Here is a 17,107-nt window from a genome sequence, read left to right as displayed (position 1 = left end):
TCAGTTTAAGAAAACACGTAAATGCTCTTTAAAAACATAGAGATCTTTGTACGCTCCCAGATATTCAGGAAAAGACGAAAATACCAAATCGTCATTATCTACACAACTATATTTGCATTCTGCGACATTTTTAGCAGCTATGCGCTTACTTGATCATTTCTTTTAACCATTAGGAAAGTATGACAGCTCTTACCGTGATGATGGAGTAAAGTGAAGACCACAAAATGTTTACTATCTAAAGCCTCACAGTAACAGCAAGATATTTAATTCCAGAAATAACACTAAGCTACCTTACTGTTGCTCTGAGGTGACGATGTGCATTTCCCTGCATACTCTCTTGCCATATTTGAAATAGGTGTTGAACCTGATATTGGGGAAAAAACTAGGGTTTGAACTGGAAAAAATCTTAATTGGGAGTTTTTACACCATTCAAAATCATCAAAACAACACATACACAGCTATCGAATAAAAGAGACCGAAGAAGAGAGAAATGCGACCAATGCAGTGATATTCAATAGGACCTCGCTCAGGAGAATACCGAAGCTAAAACCTTCCCAAACTAAGCGTCTAAATTTCTTGACCAGTAGTTAACAGCTGCTTGAGACGTTCTTTGCTTACGTTTGTGTAATAACGACCCAAATACAAATTTATCGCTGCCATCCGATGAACGTAAAATGTTTAGATCAGGGATGGAGATATTTTTTGCACTAAAAGGGTCGTATTAAATGTGGTAGTTTCACCAACGACGTCACAAGCAGAATCTTATGGCTTATTGTTTTGTATCTCTTGTACTACTTTTCAGTTGACAGGGGGGGGGGGGGCTTCAGGGCACTTAAAAAGAGCTTAATAAAATAAAGGAAGCTGTTGTATCCATCAAGATAAAGCCACGTTCTCTATAAACCCTAGAATAGCATTTACTTTGAAGGCGGGTCTCTCATTCATCAGCATGAACATAGGCCTTTAGACTTGAATGCTAATTTGACCCTCTACCTCCCAGGGGCATGATATCAGATGTCATAGAATTCTCAAGCTAGCCTAGACGTTGGAGTTTTGCAATGATGCAGAATCCTTGTAAAAATTTTAATAGTGAGCACCCCACGCTTTTTCCCCCCCCATTAAAGTTAGTTGCTTGATCACTTACTTTATTCCTATTATTTTAAGCTAATGAAAAAAATAAGTTAGCTGAGGGGCATCTTCTCGCTGCTGAAAATACTTGACATTCAACAATTATTTTTTCCTTTTTAGTTTAATTTGCTACAAGAACGTGTTTATTTAGGATTTTCAACTATTATATTGTTAACTTTACTTTCAAGATAGCTGTACTTTATACATTTTGTTATTCAAGGAACTAACGACGCATATTGTAATAAAATACTTTTCTAGTAACATATTTAGGTACATGCAATGATGATGTGTTTTACCTAATGTTTCCTTTTTTCAGGTTGGATCCTTCTCAACAGAATATACCAAACTTGCGAACATCGTCACTTACACAGACAAAGGAGAAATATCAATGGAGTCCATTGTTTCGAGTTGTCTGAAAGATTGCTTCCGTTGCCAGTACTCTTCCACAAACCAACTTGTAATTCCGTCCTCTCAAGACCTGTACATTGCAGCGACAGTCAGCATTCACGAAACTACGTCCAATCCACTGTCTTGTGGAAAGTTAAAGCCAACTAAAGGATTCCAGAACTTCGAAGCCTTGCTTTGGGCATTAGACACGGTGAATGCAGATCCAAATATCCTCCCAGGAGTTGACTTGGGACTTGTCGTCTTTGACGTCTGCGACAGTCGTGAGAAAGCTGCGATGGACGTTTCGAATTTCTTAACAGGGGCTTCTGTTGAAAAGTATTCGCTGCCGTCGGAAGAACACATAGTAGGTTTCCTCGCTGAGGGTAATGCGGATGTAGTTCGACCACAACTGGACATGACTATGCCTTTAGGAATCGGAACCGTAGCGCCATCCGTGGTAGCTCCAGAATACACAAATTCAAGAAAATTTCCGTATTTGCTGAAAATGAGCATGCCCAGCAGTGTTATAATTTCATCAATAGTTAATATTGTTAGGTAAGTAGGGCCTCCCCTCTAACTAACCTTTTTGATTCTCTATCCATTGACACATTTAAGATTTAATACACCGTAAAAGTAAACTGCAGTACTACTAGAAATCACTAGGAAACTGAACTTCCATAAAATTGTCTAGAAATAATACAGCTTCTTCTTAAGTAACGCTGTCAATGTTACAAAAAAAGATGCATCGTAATTAGAAATTTTTTAAAAGTATCTTTCTCCATTTACTACAGATTTTCTAATTGTAATTGCTTTTTTTAGTGTATAAATTAAATAATTCTTTTGTATTTAGCTTTTGTCGTATGTCTTTGTGAGCTCACGGTTTTTGCATTGTAAAAATAGTTCTTTGTTACCTCGAAACACGTGCTATTATTTTTTTTTTACTAAATTCTACTTTTTTAGCGATTTTTTAATGCTTTTACGTTTTTCCTTTAATTTGAATTAAAAAGATGTGTTTTTTACTTCCTTTTACAAAAAAGGAAGTATTGTATTCGCGAAAAAATTTTCACTCAAAAATCGCCCTTAATTTCCATTTTGCTCACCCCCAAATGAATGTTGAGTTTTTTTTTCGATTCGACCACATGCGGAAAAGTGCCTAAGAATGTATAGACACGCGAAATATCCATTTTGACCATCACCGAGGTAATTACAACGACTTTTCTCGTGACGTCTGTATGTATGTGCGTATGTGTGTAGGTGCGTATGTGCGTATGTATCTCGCATAACTCAAAAATGGTATGTCCTAGAAAGTTGAAATTTGGTACATAGACTCGTAGTGGGGTCTAGTTGTGCACCTCTTCTTTTGGTTGCTTTCGGATGTTCCTAAGGGGGTCTTTTGCACCTTTTTGGGGGGAAATCATTGTTAATTTCGATGTAAACTCAAGTGGCGTTATAATTTGTCGGACACTTGGCGATATATCGCCAGTCTTTTGGTCGCCAAGTTTTGTCGCCAACTTGGCGACAAATTTGGCGGAGTTTTTTTTTTGGTTTCAATTTGGCCATTGTTGGTGATATTTAGAGAATAAATATTGAATCACATTAAAATAGCGAATAATGGGGAAATGACATTAAATTGGAGTAAAAGGAAGTCATGTGATGCACACATCAGCTCGTTATATTACATTAAAACTTCATCATTGTGTGTGTCACGTCTTTTTAAATTTTTCCTTTACTGCAGTTCCGATCTGTACATTTTTCCATTCCACGTCTGTTGTAGATCGCTAAGAAATCGAAGAGCTTTAAGTTCCAAGCTACGTTTCAAAAATGTTTAGTTGCATGAGTACTGAAGAGAATAAACTTGGATTCAATATAATTGAACAATAATGATTCTTTTTATTTTTTTTTCACCAGATTTTGCAGGACTATGAATTTTTCTCTACAAAAGCAATAAATTTTTCACTGCACCATTTTTGGATCTGTGTGTTCGAAGGGGAAAAAGGGACTGATTAAAATAACACAATTTTCCCACTGCGAATTTTCATTTTCCGTTTTCTTGTTTGGTGTTTTTTTTTTTTTTTTTTTTTTTTTTTTTTTGAAATTACGAACATTTTTAAGTGTGATAATACCTTGTAACATTTCTTAATAATTTTTTTCTTTTGATAAAAGGAAAAATATTGTTTTAGGCCTATTGGAACTACCAAATTTGCAAATCGAAAAAACAAATCGATAAAAAATGTTTTTATGCATTTTTTAAAACTTATTAAAGGAAAAACAAACTTAAAAAATCAGGAGTGCATCTTTTAAGCAATGAAACATTGCAAGTTCTTGTAAGCTAATATTGAATGGAAAAAAATATTACGTCTATTTGCATTAAGTTAAAGCAAAAGTACCAAACAGTAATCTTTTCAGTAAGTTTTAAATGCGCATTTTTTTGTAATTGCATTATTCTTTTCGGAAAATTTAATGAATGTTAAGAGGTTTGGTATTGTGGTGGTGATTTACAAAGCCGGTTTTTATATCTAGTTCTGAAAAGCAAATTTGTCTCGAATCGAACGTCCCTAATATTTTTCGCATGATGATGGTAATGTAGGGGAGGGTGGCCCAAAGCGGGTAGGCCTTAATATGCCTCCCCCCCATGGTGTGTAAGCGGCGATGCATATGTATGTCATGAACACCCCCGAGTTTTAATCAGTCCCAGCGAAGCAGCAGTCAAGCGGCATGGCGCAACCAGGCTTTAAAAAAAAAATTTAAAAAAAAAAAGATACATTTCGAAATAAATAAATAAAGTTTTGTAACTTGTGATTAGATGAAGACCAGCATTTTTTTTTCATTCTCAATAATTTTACGTTATTCTGACACCGTCCACCTTCAAACAACGCTAGTCATTTCGTTTGTTTCTTTCTTAAATTTAAGGTTATAATTATTGTAATAAAAACGTGCCTTCGGGCTAAGGCGGGTATAGGATTTAATCATGTATTTATTTATAATTTCTAGACTCGTGTACTGACTTAGATTTTCTATTTCAGAAGGATAAGTATAACTTTAAAAAGTTATTTTTTAGGATGGCAATTAATTTGTCTATTCATTTAATCAGTTATTTCTTTGTTTTATAAACAAATGTGCTGACTTTAAATTGGATAAGTACAACTCTTTTTATTATTTTTAATAATGGCAGGTATCTAGTCAATTATTGTAATCATTTATAACTTCATATTTGATTGGCAAATGTACCGAATCACAGTTAGTTAAGCTTACCCACTTTGGGCCTCCTGGTAAGGCATAGCGGGTTTTTCAAGTGTTCGTAATGTTTGATTATAAATAAATATTGGGTTTGAAACAATACAAAAATCACTTTTATTTTGAAGTTCAGGAACCCTGCTGAGAAATAAAACCAGAATTGTTGCAATAAAAATCCAAATACTACAATTTTCGAGCGTTCTTCCAAAACCTATCCGCTTTGGGCCACCCTCCCCTACATATTCTATCAATAGTAACGGTTCAATTTTATTCAAATTTAAATCCTTCGTAATCGGAAACTAAATTTGTTTTATGTTTTCAGGTATTACAAATGGAAATACGTATCTGTTGTATATACTGAAAGACATCATGATTCTCTGATTGGAATTGATGGATTCGAAGAGTTGAAGAAACAACTTGATGAGCAAGCCATAGATGTTGCTGTTGCTGAGAAAATATCAGACAATGAAGACATTGCGCCCACAATGGATATCATAGCGCATAGGCTGAAAATAAAGCAAAATTCAGGCGCTAGGTAAATCCATACTTTACATTTTCTCATTAACTGTAGATCTGAGTTTTATTGCAAACCTTATATTAAACATAATTTTTTGTGTTAAGGTAAAAGGCAGTATCTGCAGAAAAGAGTTTTTAAGATATTTGAAGAAACGCGTTTTGGATTCAATGAGTTTGAGCCGCATCATACCTGCGGACTATGGCGGGTGAGATAAATTTACTTCATCTACCAGTTTGTTGGCACTCTCAGCTTTTATCAGATGACATCTGCCTCCAGCTCGGTTATTAACTATTCCAGACTTATTATTCCAAATAAGAACAAAAATGCAGCCTGGATGGGATAATCGGGCTGTCGGTATATTGTATACAGCTTTAACACATTTCATCAAGCAAAAATCCCATAGACTGGCATAACTAGATGCCCAACTCCATAGTGCAGCCACTGGCCGCCATTGAAGTAAACGGGCAAAAGCGTTGCTTACGACAATGCAACGCAGTTCGTATCCTATCAGGCTACGGCAAAAGTTCTTTGCTCGCATGCGCTTTTCGGACACTTGCGCGTCTGTTAGATGGATTCGGTTGCCCATGTAACCGATGCTTTATTGGGTATCTAGCTAATACTACATCTATGAAAAATCATTGATGATAACTAATAAACTGGAATTGTTTTAATTCGATTAAGATAAGTAAGAACTTGAGTCTAACCAAAATCATATGTTTAATTAGAAGGAAAAATAAATGTGTGTGTTTATTTATTCGTAGGTAAAAACCATGTTATGTCAATTGTGAAGGGTCTTTAGCAAAGCGTAAAGCATTGGTGGACGCTGTTGATGTTGCCAGTATACAAATCAGTGATGGGTTATATGAAACTTTCGATCGGTAGTTTATTTCAAAGAGCATTGAACAGAACAAGACAAGGACACAAGGAGACCTGCCAAATGGACTGAAGATTTTATTAATACTTAGACGATTATTGAAATGACTTTATGCAATTAAGTAATAACATTAATTTGGAAATGGAAATTTGCACAATTTGGTGAATAACCCGAGCAACTTACACACACTGGTGGACAATTGCTAAGGACGGATCACAATTTGTTATGTAGCGCGTAAAAAAGTAAGTGTAATTCGATGCCAAATGAAATAAACTAATGCCAGAACTCTAGAACATTGCAATAACAATAATTTACTGTGCTCTGAAATACAAAAGGCGCTGAAAAGTGTTCAGAGGACAAAACGGTCATTTTGGGCTGACTACGTAAAAATGAAAAAATGTTATTAGCGCCCCCAGGTGATTCGGCGTCAGTTGTCAATAAGGGATATGGCTACCATAGAGAGCAGTGCAAGCTTCTACATGTCATGTGAGGCTTTACACAACATTACTCAGCAACTGTTGGGGTTATTTATTCCATTCTTCCGTCAATCACGGATAAGGGTGTCCTTGCTTATGGAGGGCCTTTTCGACCAGCAAGACTACTTCCCAAAGCATCACAAACATTTTCAATATGATTCAGATCCATAGAACGTTCGGGCCATCCAATGGGTTGAATATTTTGAGGGAGCTAGGCACTCCTGGACAGCGATTGTTAGATGAAATAGTGTGTTGCCATCTATGAAAACGAATTTATCGGTCACAGCATCACGGAACACGTGAACATGAGGCAGCAGAACAACATTAAGGTATCGCCAGCCGTTATAGTCTTGTTTAGAAGCACATGATCGACGTACGGCCATTCATCATAATCCTGCTGATACTATGACACATCTTGTAGGATACTAGTCCTTTTCTTTTATGTTTGCCGGCTTGTATGTTGTACTACTTTCATGCCAGGTTAGTTGTCGTCCACAATTAGACGACAGATTGATCCTGCTTTCATCTAAGAATAGTGCACAAGACCAGTCGACTTCTCTCCAATTGCGATGCTGAAGACATCATTACAAACGAGCAAAACTCTGACTTGTAGACAATGGGATGTACAAAACAAGCTGACGGGCGTATAGTTTTACTGCATGCAAACGTCTGGCTACAGTTTTTGGGGATATTTTCTTGCTAGTAGCAACAGGAAACTGCTTTGCTACCTCAGTAGCTGTGCTGCGCTAGTTCCTTTTCGTTGCTGGCACTAAGTACCAATCTTCTGCTGACGTCGTATTGAGTACACGACCTCCCCCGTGACATTTGCTACATATTCCGTTGTTTGAAATGATTTCCAAATCCTCGAAACGACCCTGTAGCTGACGTTGAACTTTCTGGCAACATCTAAATTTTTCTGCCCTTCTTTGATGTTGCCACTCACACGGCCACCCATAAAATCATCTAAGGGATGTCGGGAAGACATACCGAAAAATACAAGTTCGTCAATTGATTCTTTCCCGTCAAACTTTGCCTTTGAACAACAATGTTCATCACGCCCCAAATCCATTATATCGCTTATCAGTGTAATCACGAGACCAGCAACGTCATGAATCTAATATTTGCATACTCACAACACGTCTTACTGTGTCCCGAACTTATGATAATTTTCATATTTCTTTGCCTTCCCTTTTGTGGTTGCTAACACTGCTATTGCAATCCATCCTTAGCAATTGTCCACCAGTGTATAAGGGATAATGTGGACTCGTCCTTAAACGTACCGTAGAATTGTTCTAAGGAAATGTCTTAGAAAATTGAGCTCCAAAGCAAGGGCGGATACAGACTACAATTTTAGAGAGGGTCATACTGAAGAACCCCCCCCCCCCTGAACGAACCAACGGTTTTGGGTACGAAAATAGTTTGAAACTCCTTGATGTCAATAAAAAGCACCAAATCGGCCATGAGTAAGGCCCTAAATTGAGCATAAACGTTAGTAATTAATCTCATAGGCAATAAAAAAAAGAAGTAATACATATTTCAAATACATTTAATTTAAAAATAATTTATTAATTGAAAAGATTACTGAAATCGTCAACACATTATTCATAAACTTTTTGAACACAATGTGAACAGATAATATTGTCAACGGTTTAGGAGAGATCATGACATCAGTGACTCTCTTCTTGTGACCTCTCCTCCCAATAACCGCTGCTCTAAAGATGTTCATTTAGTATTTGTTGACAACCTTTGTTGAAACTGGATTCAGGAATCAGAATAAGTATTTAAAACAGTTTAACAAGGTTCTTAAATCCACAAATTCATTCGTAATAATTTACCAATGTAGGTGAGATAGAGTTCATGAAAATTACAAAACGAATGTTGAATTGCAGCTAATGTGCGTCTTTGTAGCTTGTTAACAAAAGAGCGGTAAAAAATGTTCTGTTCATAATAGTTTCAATGAAGAGTATGTCCATAGCTTTTGAAGAACAATATGTAAAAAACGTAGGGCAAAGTTTACTTTTAGAAAATAATTTTTAATTGGCGTCATTTTTTGCAGGGTTGTTATCCTTCTTCTAAGCCCCGATCATGTCCGAAATCTTCTTGGTGCAGTGCAAAGACTTCAGCATCTGGGCCGTTCTAAAATGGGAGATTTTGTTTGGATAGCGTACGATTCTCTAGAAGCATTCCAAATGTACCCTGATCAAGCCTCTGGTGCCCTTGTTCTGCGGCCAAAATCTAATACTGTTCCTGGATTCAAAGATTATTTCATGTCACTGGATGTAAAGAACTACACCCGAAATCCTTGGCTAAGAGAATATTGGGAACAGGTTTGTATTTTACATTTGTAGACAATAACATATCATTTTTCAGTCAATATTTTCAATTTAGTGTAGTTTCTTACCTAGCATGCAAAACATTGTTTCTAGGATTCAGCTTATTTTATTACATAAAATAACAAACTGGCCATTTACTTGAATTGATTGTCACAATTTACATCAACGCGTGCGAAGCTACAGGTAAAACCAGTATCTGTATTTTTACGTTTGTTTTGTACTTTGCGCAAAGTTGTATATCCTACTAATTATAGGTTTTTAAAAATTATTTGTTAAAAAGCGTTTAGATGTTGTCTTAATAGTACGACTTTGATGTTCTGTTCCTAAGCAAAGTAAAATGTTCTGGTTTTGCAACAAAAACACATTTTGTAGAAGATGACCGTAACGTGTACTATTTTTTCTAATACTAATGGTTCTACCTCCTGCTCAAGAACGCTCACCAACCCTCAAAAACTGCTTTACAATCTTATTTCGTTCGTGAAAATTTACATCGTTTGCTAAAAAGAATCAGATTAAAATGCTTTTTACGATTAGAGCAAAATAAAACTCCTCCTCCCATAGAAAAAAAAACTTAATTTTAGAACTTATTATATGTTAGAACAATATGAAAATCTCGCTCACACCGAAAAAAAAAACTTGTTCGAAAAGCACATAACCAAACTATTTTAAAAAGAAAAATCAAAACACACCCCTTCCCCCGGGCTCCAAACTTAATTGTACCATATTTCACAGCTAAGGGTGCTAAAGGGCTCCTGAGCATAGCAAAACCAGTTTTGTACGCATAAAAAATTCCTTTTCAAACTCATAGTCTACTGAAATAGTTTGCTCTTTAGCTCCGTGGATAATTTGAGCTTAGCTTAGGATTTCTACTAAATTAGAAGCTCTTATATTGATTATGGCAGTGGGTTACAGGCAAAATGTAAAGGAATCGGATTACAGTAGGATATACAAGGCAGAAGCAGTCAAGAAGCATGACAGGAAATATCCAACGTTGTTCAGCACAGATAAACAGATTACAGAATACACTTGTTTCGGGGTTCAACTCCTTTATCAACTGTTGTCCATTTTCATTGCTTTTACTGGATGTCTTTCCATCTGGAAGCTCTCACCCTTGAATTGAGAAAGGGGTTCTTTGAAATCACGAAACACGTGTATTCTGTAATCTGTTTATCTGTGCTAAACAGCGTTGGATATTTCCTGTTATTCCTCGGTACAAAGGCATTTATTTATTGCTTCATCAAGAAGCAGTTCTATAGCTATGAAAGAAATTCTTCCAACAATATTACGTTTTGAAGTTTCGAACTATAACAATTAATTGATTAGTCAGCTTGTTTACTTTTTCCTCTTTTGATGGTGATACGAAAAAAGTGGATATTTTATCATTTCTGGAAATTATACATTAGCTCAAGTATACATTATTAAAATGCCCATAACACACTCGGGTTATTGAAAGGATTGTATGATTGGTCAGTGAATCTACAGAAGGGTCATTCCGCAGTATTTGGCTTCAGAGCTTCAAAAAAAAAAAAAAATTTCACTTTTACTGAAGTGTTATACATCATTTTAAAGCTTAAAATCTCTACATTTAAATTTTATTAAAATAATATCATTATTTTTACCCCCAAAAAGCTTACTGAGCTTTTATTATGGACTTGTTGAAAAGTCTGTTACGTACGGGACATTTTATTTTTAACCATAACTCAAAAAATATTTTATTTTAATTCAAAGTTCCTATAATTCATTAAACCTCTACAATAGTAGCATTAAATGAAGTAATAAGAAACATATTTAAAAAATGTTTAGTTATAAATTTTCAATATTTTTTTTCTTTTTGTCCCGTACGTAACTACTTTAAGCTTATTTTAAATCTTATTACCAATAATACTGATGACAACAAAACAGTTTTTTGTTTTCTCTTCAACTATTAAACCAACTTCTTAATTTATTCAATTAAAATGTTCTAACTGTTAATTTAGAACCGGGAGATAATAATTAAAAGTGTGTTACGTACGGGACAAAAAGCAGAATTTTAATTTCAAATTTGGATAAAATATAATTTTTAGATATATTTTGGAATATTGCTTCATAGATGGCAGTACCAGCTACAACCAGTGTATAAATGAACACATGTGGTTAACTAGGGCTACCATTAGTTAGAATATAGAATGCTTGAAAAATTGGAAAATAAACTTAAAAATCATAACTGATCAGTTATTTAACTTCAAAAAGTTATATATGTATGATTATTTATTACATAATAAGTATTTAAATACATTTTGATTATATTTTTGATTTTAATATAAAGTATATTAGAATAATTATAATTTATAAAAGTTAATTATGGCTCCTACTTCAAAAGAGAGAGTTAGAAAACACAGACTGAAAAGAAAAAATGATGTAGATAACTGTTTGGCTGATAAAATCAAAGAAAGGGAAAGAATTAGAAGATCCAGGGAGAAGAAAAAGTCCACTATGGCTAAAAAAGAATTTTATCAACAAAGGAAATATGAAACTGAAAGAAAAAGAGCTCAGAAAAAAGAAATTGAAAGAAGCAAGAGATATCAAGATATGACTGTACATGAAGAACAACCTTCAAATTCTATGATGATGACACCACAAGTTTTAGGTAAAGCTTTAAAGCGTGTCAAAAGTGTATTACCATCAACACCAACCAAACAAATATCAATTCTTAAAAATGTATAAAAAATTGGTCACCAGGAAAAATTAAGGTACTTTCAAAGGAAATTAACATTAAATGTCTTGAGGGAGTTAATAAAGAGAAGGATGTTAGAAAAAAAAGGACAGATGCACTTACCGAAAACCAAAAACAGGAAGTGATAGATTTTTACAGACAATATTCCATAAGTAGAATCTTGCCAGGAAAAAATGAATATGTTTCTGTAAAAGACCTTGTTTCAGGCAAAAGAACCAAGTATCAAAAACGAATATTAATAATGAAACTAAAGGAAGCACATTAACTGTTTAAAGAAGAAGCCAATTTATCCATAGGGTTTAGGTACATTTGCGGAACTTCGTCCTGCTAAAGTATTTCCAGTATCCCAGAGAGATCACGAAGTTTGTATGTGCATGCAACATGAAAATGTTGAGATGCTGTTAGAAGGTCTCAATAAAATTGCCTCAATAAAATTACCAACTAATGCAGAAACTGCAGTGAAAGAAACAATATGCTGCTTCAACTTAAATGACAGCAAATCATTAAATTGTTGCAGCAGAAATTGCAAAGAAAGTGGTGTGGACTCTTGGACAAGCAAGACAATAAATTGTGATAACTTGGACGAAGAAATGGATATCCAATTTTATCAATGGAAGCGAATTGAAGGAAAAATGAAAAAAGAACTAGTTGTTTGTGACTTACTCCAGGCAAAAGAAGAACTGGTTAGCCTTTTAAAACCTTTTGCCATGCATGTTTATACCGCCCAAAAGCAGCTTGCCGAATTCAGATATCTAAAAGAAAATCTTAAAGCTCAAAATATAATTATTCATGAAGACTTCGCTGAAAATTTTACTTTGAAGCAACAAGAAGAGATTATGGCAGCTCATTGGAACTCATCCCAAGTGACTATATTTATGTGTATTATATACTATAAAAACAGCGAAACTCTGGAGCTGGAACATAAAAACTATGTTGTTGTTTCTGATGACTTAAACCACACTAAGGATGCAGTATTTGCTTTCAATTATACAATAATTGAAGATATTAAACGGACCCTGACATTTAGTTATATTCATTTCTGGTCTGATGGCTGTGGGGCGCAATTTAAAAACAGATATAATATGCAACATTTAATGCTCCACATGTATTATTATGGTGTTTCAGCAGACTGGAACTTTTTTGGAACTGCACATGGAAAAGGTGCAGTGGATGGTTTAGGGGCTGTGGTAAAAAGGAACATTTGGCTCGGCATATTACGGAAGCAATATATAATAAATACAGCAATGGAATTTTTTGAAGCTACCAAAAAGGAGACACCCCATAATATCAAATACTTAAGTGAAGATGATATTCAAAGGTGTATTGTAAAGAATGATTTACATGAAAAGTGGGAAATGGCCACCTCAATATCGAGAATTAACCGGAATCATTTCGCCCAACCAATTAGTTTAGACACTCTTGGCATTTGGATAAATTCTTCTTTTCCCATTAAAAAAATCCTGATGAAGAAATCAAAATTTTGTTTCCGGTAGAATCTAGATCAGTTGCACAGAGCGTTTCTGTGTTAATTGAAAAGTCAGACTGGGTGTCAGTCTTATATGATGATAATTGGTGGCCAGGGGTGGTAGAAGATATAGACAACCAGTATTTGTATGTATCCTTCATGAAACCTATGGGACACAACAAATTTTTCTGGCCGCAAGTTCTAGAAAAGGATAGAATCTTTAAAAAAAATATTTTGGCAAAACTTAGCGATGCACCTAGTTCAATTAATAGCCGCGGACATTTTTCATTACCAGTAGACGAGGTCAAAAAGATTGAACAAATTATTAATGTCTTAGGACTAATATAAAAAAATGTTTCAGATCTGCAGTAATTTATACTGTGTAAATGTACTGGTTTATTTTTTAATGTTTCTTCTTTTTCAAATGTCGACTAGAATTTATTAATTTAAACAAAAAAACAATTAAAATATTCAAGAAAATTTTATTTATTTTTATTTAAACTAGTTAAATAATAAATTTATTAAGTTCACAAGATTTATGCTCATTTTAGATAAAAATTCTTCTTAGAACTGAGATATCAATTCATATGTCCCATACGTAACAAACAGCCTTGTCCCGTACGTAACAAAAATAATTAGTTTTTATTAATTAACTAGAGGAACCGACAGACGTTGTTCTGTTCAAACTTTGTAAATTGATAGTTTATTAAAAATTTTCAACTTTTCAAATGTTTGAACCGTTTTGTTGAAAAAAATAAGTAAAAAGAAATGTTTTAAGCTGCTTGGTGTCAGAATGCGTTTGCTTATTACAACTTATTTATCTAATGCCAACTGAACAGTTGTTTTATCAACTAATTTTTTCTTCCGTACTTGATGGTTTGTTCCTTCAGCCATACACAAATGATAAAAAGCGTCTTCAGATATTAAGTATAAAAAACTAACTACCCATTTAGAACAAACGGGAAATCCCGCTGCAACATTCATCATATGAAAAAGAATAAAACAATCGAAAGGATATCGTTTAAAACAATGATAAATGTAAAAACAGTTCCCTGAATAAGCAAAAATCACTACCCCCCACCCCACCCCACCCGATGTAAAATAAACACCTCCTTCAACTAAAATGACTAAACACTCTTTATAAACCAAAAATAATTCTTTGCAATTTAAAATATTTCACCAAATGAACAAAAAATACAATAAATTACATTAACAGTAGTAAACAAATAATCACGCAACTGTATTGCTATAGCCAATGTCGCCAAGCCACCACGTTCCTGTAATCCAGTTGATCAGTTACTCAGTGAGCGAAGCGAACTCCGACCGATTAGCGGTCGAATCTTTTGAACGAAAACTTCATAAGATAATAACTTGTTCTTTCCAACTTGTTCCTAACTTGTTCTTTCCAACAAAGATAAAAAATCTTCAACTGCACTGATCTTGTGTTTACAGAACTACCCTGTTGTAATTTATCTCGACGAAAATAAAACTCGTCTTCAAATTCCACCATCTTTTCCTTTAATAATGTACTGATTAGTTTGATAATCCTTAAAGTATTCTTGCCATTGGTGCCAATACTGAGATGGATTTGAACCGAGAAAAAATGTTGTTATGTACGGTACTTTTCCGATCATTTGGTTAGGAAAACCTAAAGCACCGATCCGGTCACATGGTTTAACTACGACGACAGAACACACGTTTTGCGTGAACCTAGTGAAAGAAACCCGAGATATCTTCCAGTACCTTTATTTTAAAATATATCACTGGGCCTAAAGTCGGTGCTTTCAAGAAATGAAGGCTTCACTCTCTCTCTACGTTTTATCTATTCTCAGTTGACATTATCGCAGCAAGAAATTTCATTACAAAAAGCAGAGCTGGCTTTCTTATTGTCCTTTGGCAACGGATTAAATATTTATTTCAGTTCTCGCTCAACAATAGGTTAAAAAAAATATTAATCATTTGGGAGATATAGTCATCCAATGTTTAAATTAATTAATTAATTAACAAAAACGTTTACGATTTGATCCATCGCGCTTCAAAACCATGCTTGCCACAACTTAATTACACACAAAAAATTTGATCGAAATCGGTCCAGCCGTTTAAAAGCCTTATGGTGACAAACGTCCGCACAGAAGATTTTTATATATTAAGATGAGACATTTTTCAGAAATAACTAAAGAGGTAATTGTTAGCAGGTATATTTCTGCTTTCACTCACTATATTTATTTGTAAAAATATTTGATAAATTCAGAGCAAAGTCCAATTGACTGAAGGTACTTAAAAAAAAATTTTTTGTGATGTCCCGTACGTAACAAAACTTTATTATTTTTTTAAATAACAAATAGCTAAAATAAAAAGATATTTTACAGACACCTAGTTGAAGTTGTATATAATGCATAAAAGTACCTACTTTAATTGTTGTCAATGAAAAAACTACTATTATCTTAAACTTTTGCTGTGAAATGTCCCATACGTAACATGTGAATACTGTGGAATGACCCAGAAATGCATTTGAGGTAGACGCAATAGCTGATTTAATACGAAAAGTTTATATACTCGGAAACATCAATGCCGAAACTGAGTCCCATAAGTCCGACTTCAAACCATGATCCAAACGTAAAAATTTGTTTCAATTCATAAAGTTATTGAAAATGTAAGTTATTTTACAAATATATAAGTCCTGTAAACAACTACTCTTCTTGGTTGGGTGAATGAGAAGGGCAGGGGGAAACACGAAGTGCAGTCATCTCCTTGTGGTGGGTCTGGATTGTTAATGTAATAAAATATAATCAGAATTTCCAACATAGAGCTTCATTGTGGACATTTATTATAAAAAACAACAACTGGACTAAAAAAGAAAATATTGCAATGTTCAAAAAAAAACTTAAAGTCGATTTTTGGTTAATTTCACGAAACTTTACGCCTTATGCACGAACTAAAAAATGTAAGGGTATGTAAATAATTTTTAAGATTGAAAGAATTGTTAAAAGGAAGTATTTAAATGGTTCAGAACACAGATTTTAAGCACTTAGAGTTTCATAAAACTATTTTAAAAATTGCTACTTTTTACTTATTTAAAAAAAAAAAAAACACATAGCAGCTTATACGCAGTCGGAAGACATAAATATTGATTTTTTTTTAAAATAATATTTCCCTTATTTAGGATGCCAATACAAAACTATTTTTTCTTGCTATCAGAAGATACTTGGCGAAAATATTTCTATGTCGACCCAGCGGTCATATTAATAATTCCTAAAATTTATTTCATTTGAAGTTCTAAAAGTTTCATGAAAAATTGCTTGTAAAAATAAAAACTAATTTTAAAAACAAATTGGGATTCAGTAAACTCATTCAAAAACGTGTAGGTCATAGGGGTTAAGTTCATTGCATTTCAGTTATTCTTTTGTCATACCAAGATTTGTAGAAAGGGCTATACCTACACGTAGGAAGTTAATTGAGTATGATTTTCAGGGACCTATCTAGAGCAACAAGGAGAGGCGCACTATAAGAGAAAAAATTGACTGAAAATATAATTTCAAACTGCCAATTCAACTATATATTTGATTTTTCTTCTTGTTTGTTATTTAGATGTTCAACTGCAGAGGAAGTACGTGTAATAATGGTCTCCATGACAATCTCCAGCAAGTTGGATTCGTTCAAGATCGATCCGTGTCCTACACCATAAATGCATTCTTTACTCTGGCTTTCGGCTTAGACAGCTTACAAAAGCAACTCTGTCCAGAAAGAAAAAGATCGTGTCCTGCATTTAAGGATCACGCTTTAGTCAGACAAAAGCTATTTGAACATGCTCGGAGGTTACAGTTTACCGGACTGGATGGAACACCTATTAAGTTCGGTGATGACAACTATGTCGAAGGGACGATTGATGTATTTAATTTCAGAGATGTTGGGGATGTGAGAGCTTTTCTAAATGTGAGTACTTTTTATTTTTTATACGAAATACGTTAAATGGTGAAATGAGC

General features: G+C 34.2%; 1 protein-coding gene across 1 annotated transcript in view; it reads left to right on the top strand.

Moving 5' to 3' along the window:
* Window positions 1-17,107, top strand: part of LOC129217407 (uncharacterized) — a 70,091-nt gene that overhangs the window by 24,379 nt on the left and 28,605 nt on the right. The window contains exons 13-16 of the mRNA XM_054851707.1: window positions 1,442-2,067; window positions 5,069-5,281; window positions 8,670-8,940; window positions 16,713-17,057. Of these exons, the coding sequence (XP_054707682.1) occupies window positions 1,442-2,067; window positions 5,069-5,281; window positions 8,670-8,940; window positions 16,713-17,057 (1,455 nt within the window). The remainder of the gene's footprint in view (window positions 1-1,441; window positions 2,068-5,068; window positions 5,282-8,669; window positions 8,941-16,712; window positions 17,058-17,107) is intronic.

Source organism: Uloborus diversus, chromosome 1 (assembly GCF_026930045.1).
Source record: "Uloborus diversus isolate 005 chromosome 1, Udiv.v.3.1, whole genome shotgun sequence".
NCBI lineage: Eukaryota > Metazoa > Arthropoda > Arachnida > Araneae > Uloboridae > Uloborus > Uloborus diversus.
The sequence above is the reverse complement of the archived record's forward strand: the minus strand, read 5'-3'. Positions and strand labels throughout refer to the sequence as shown.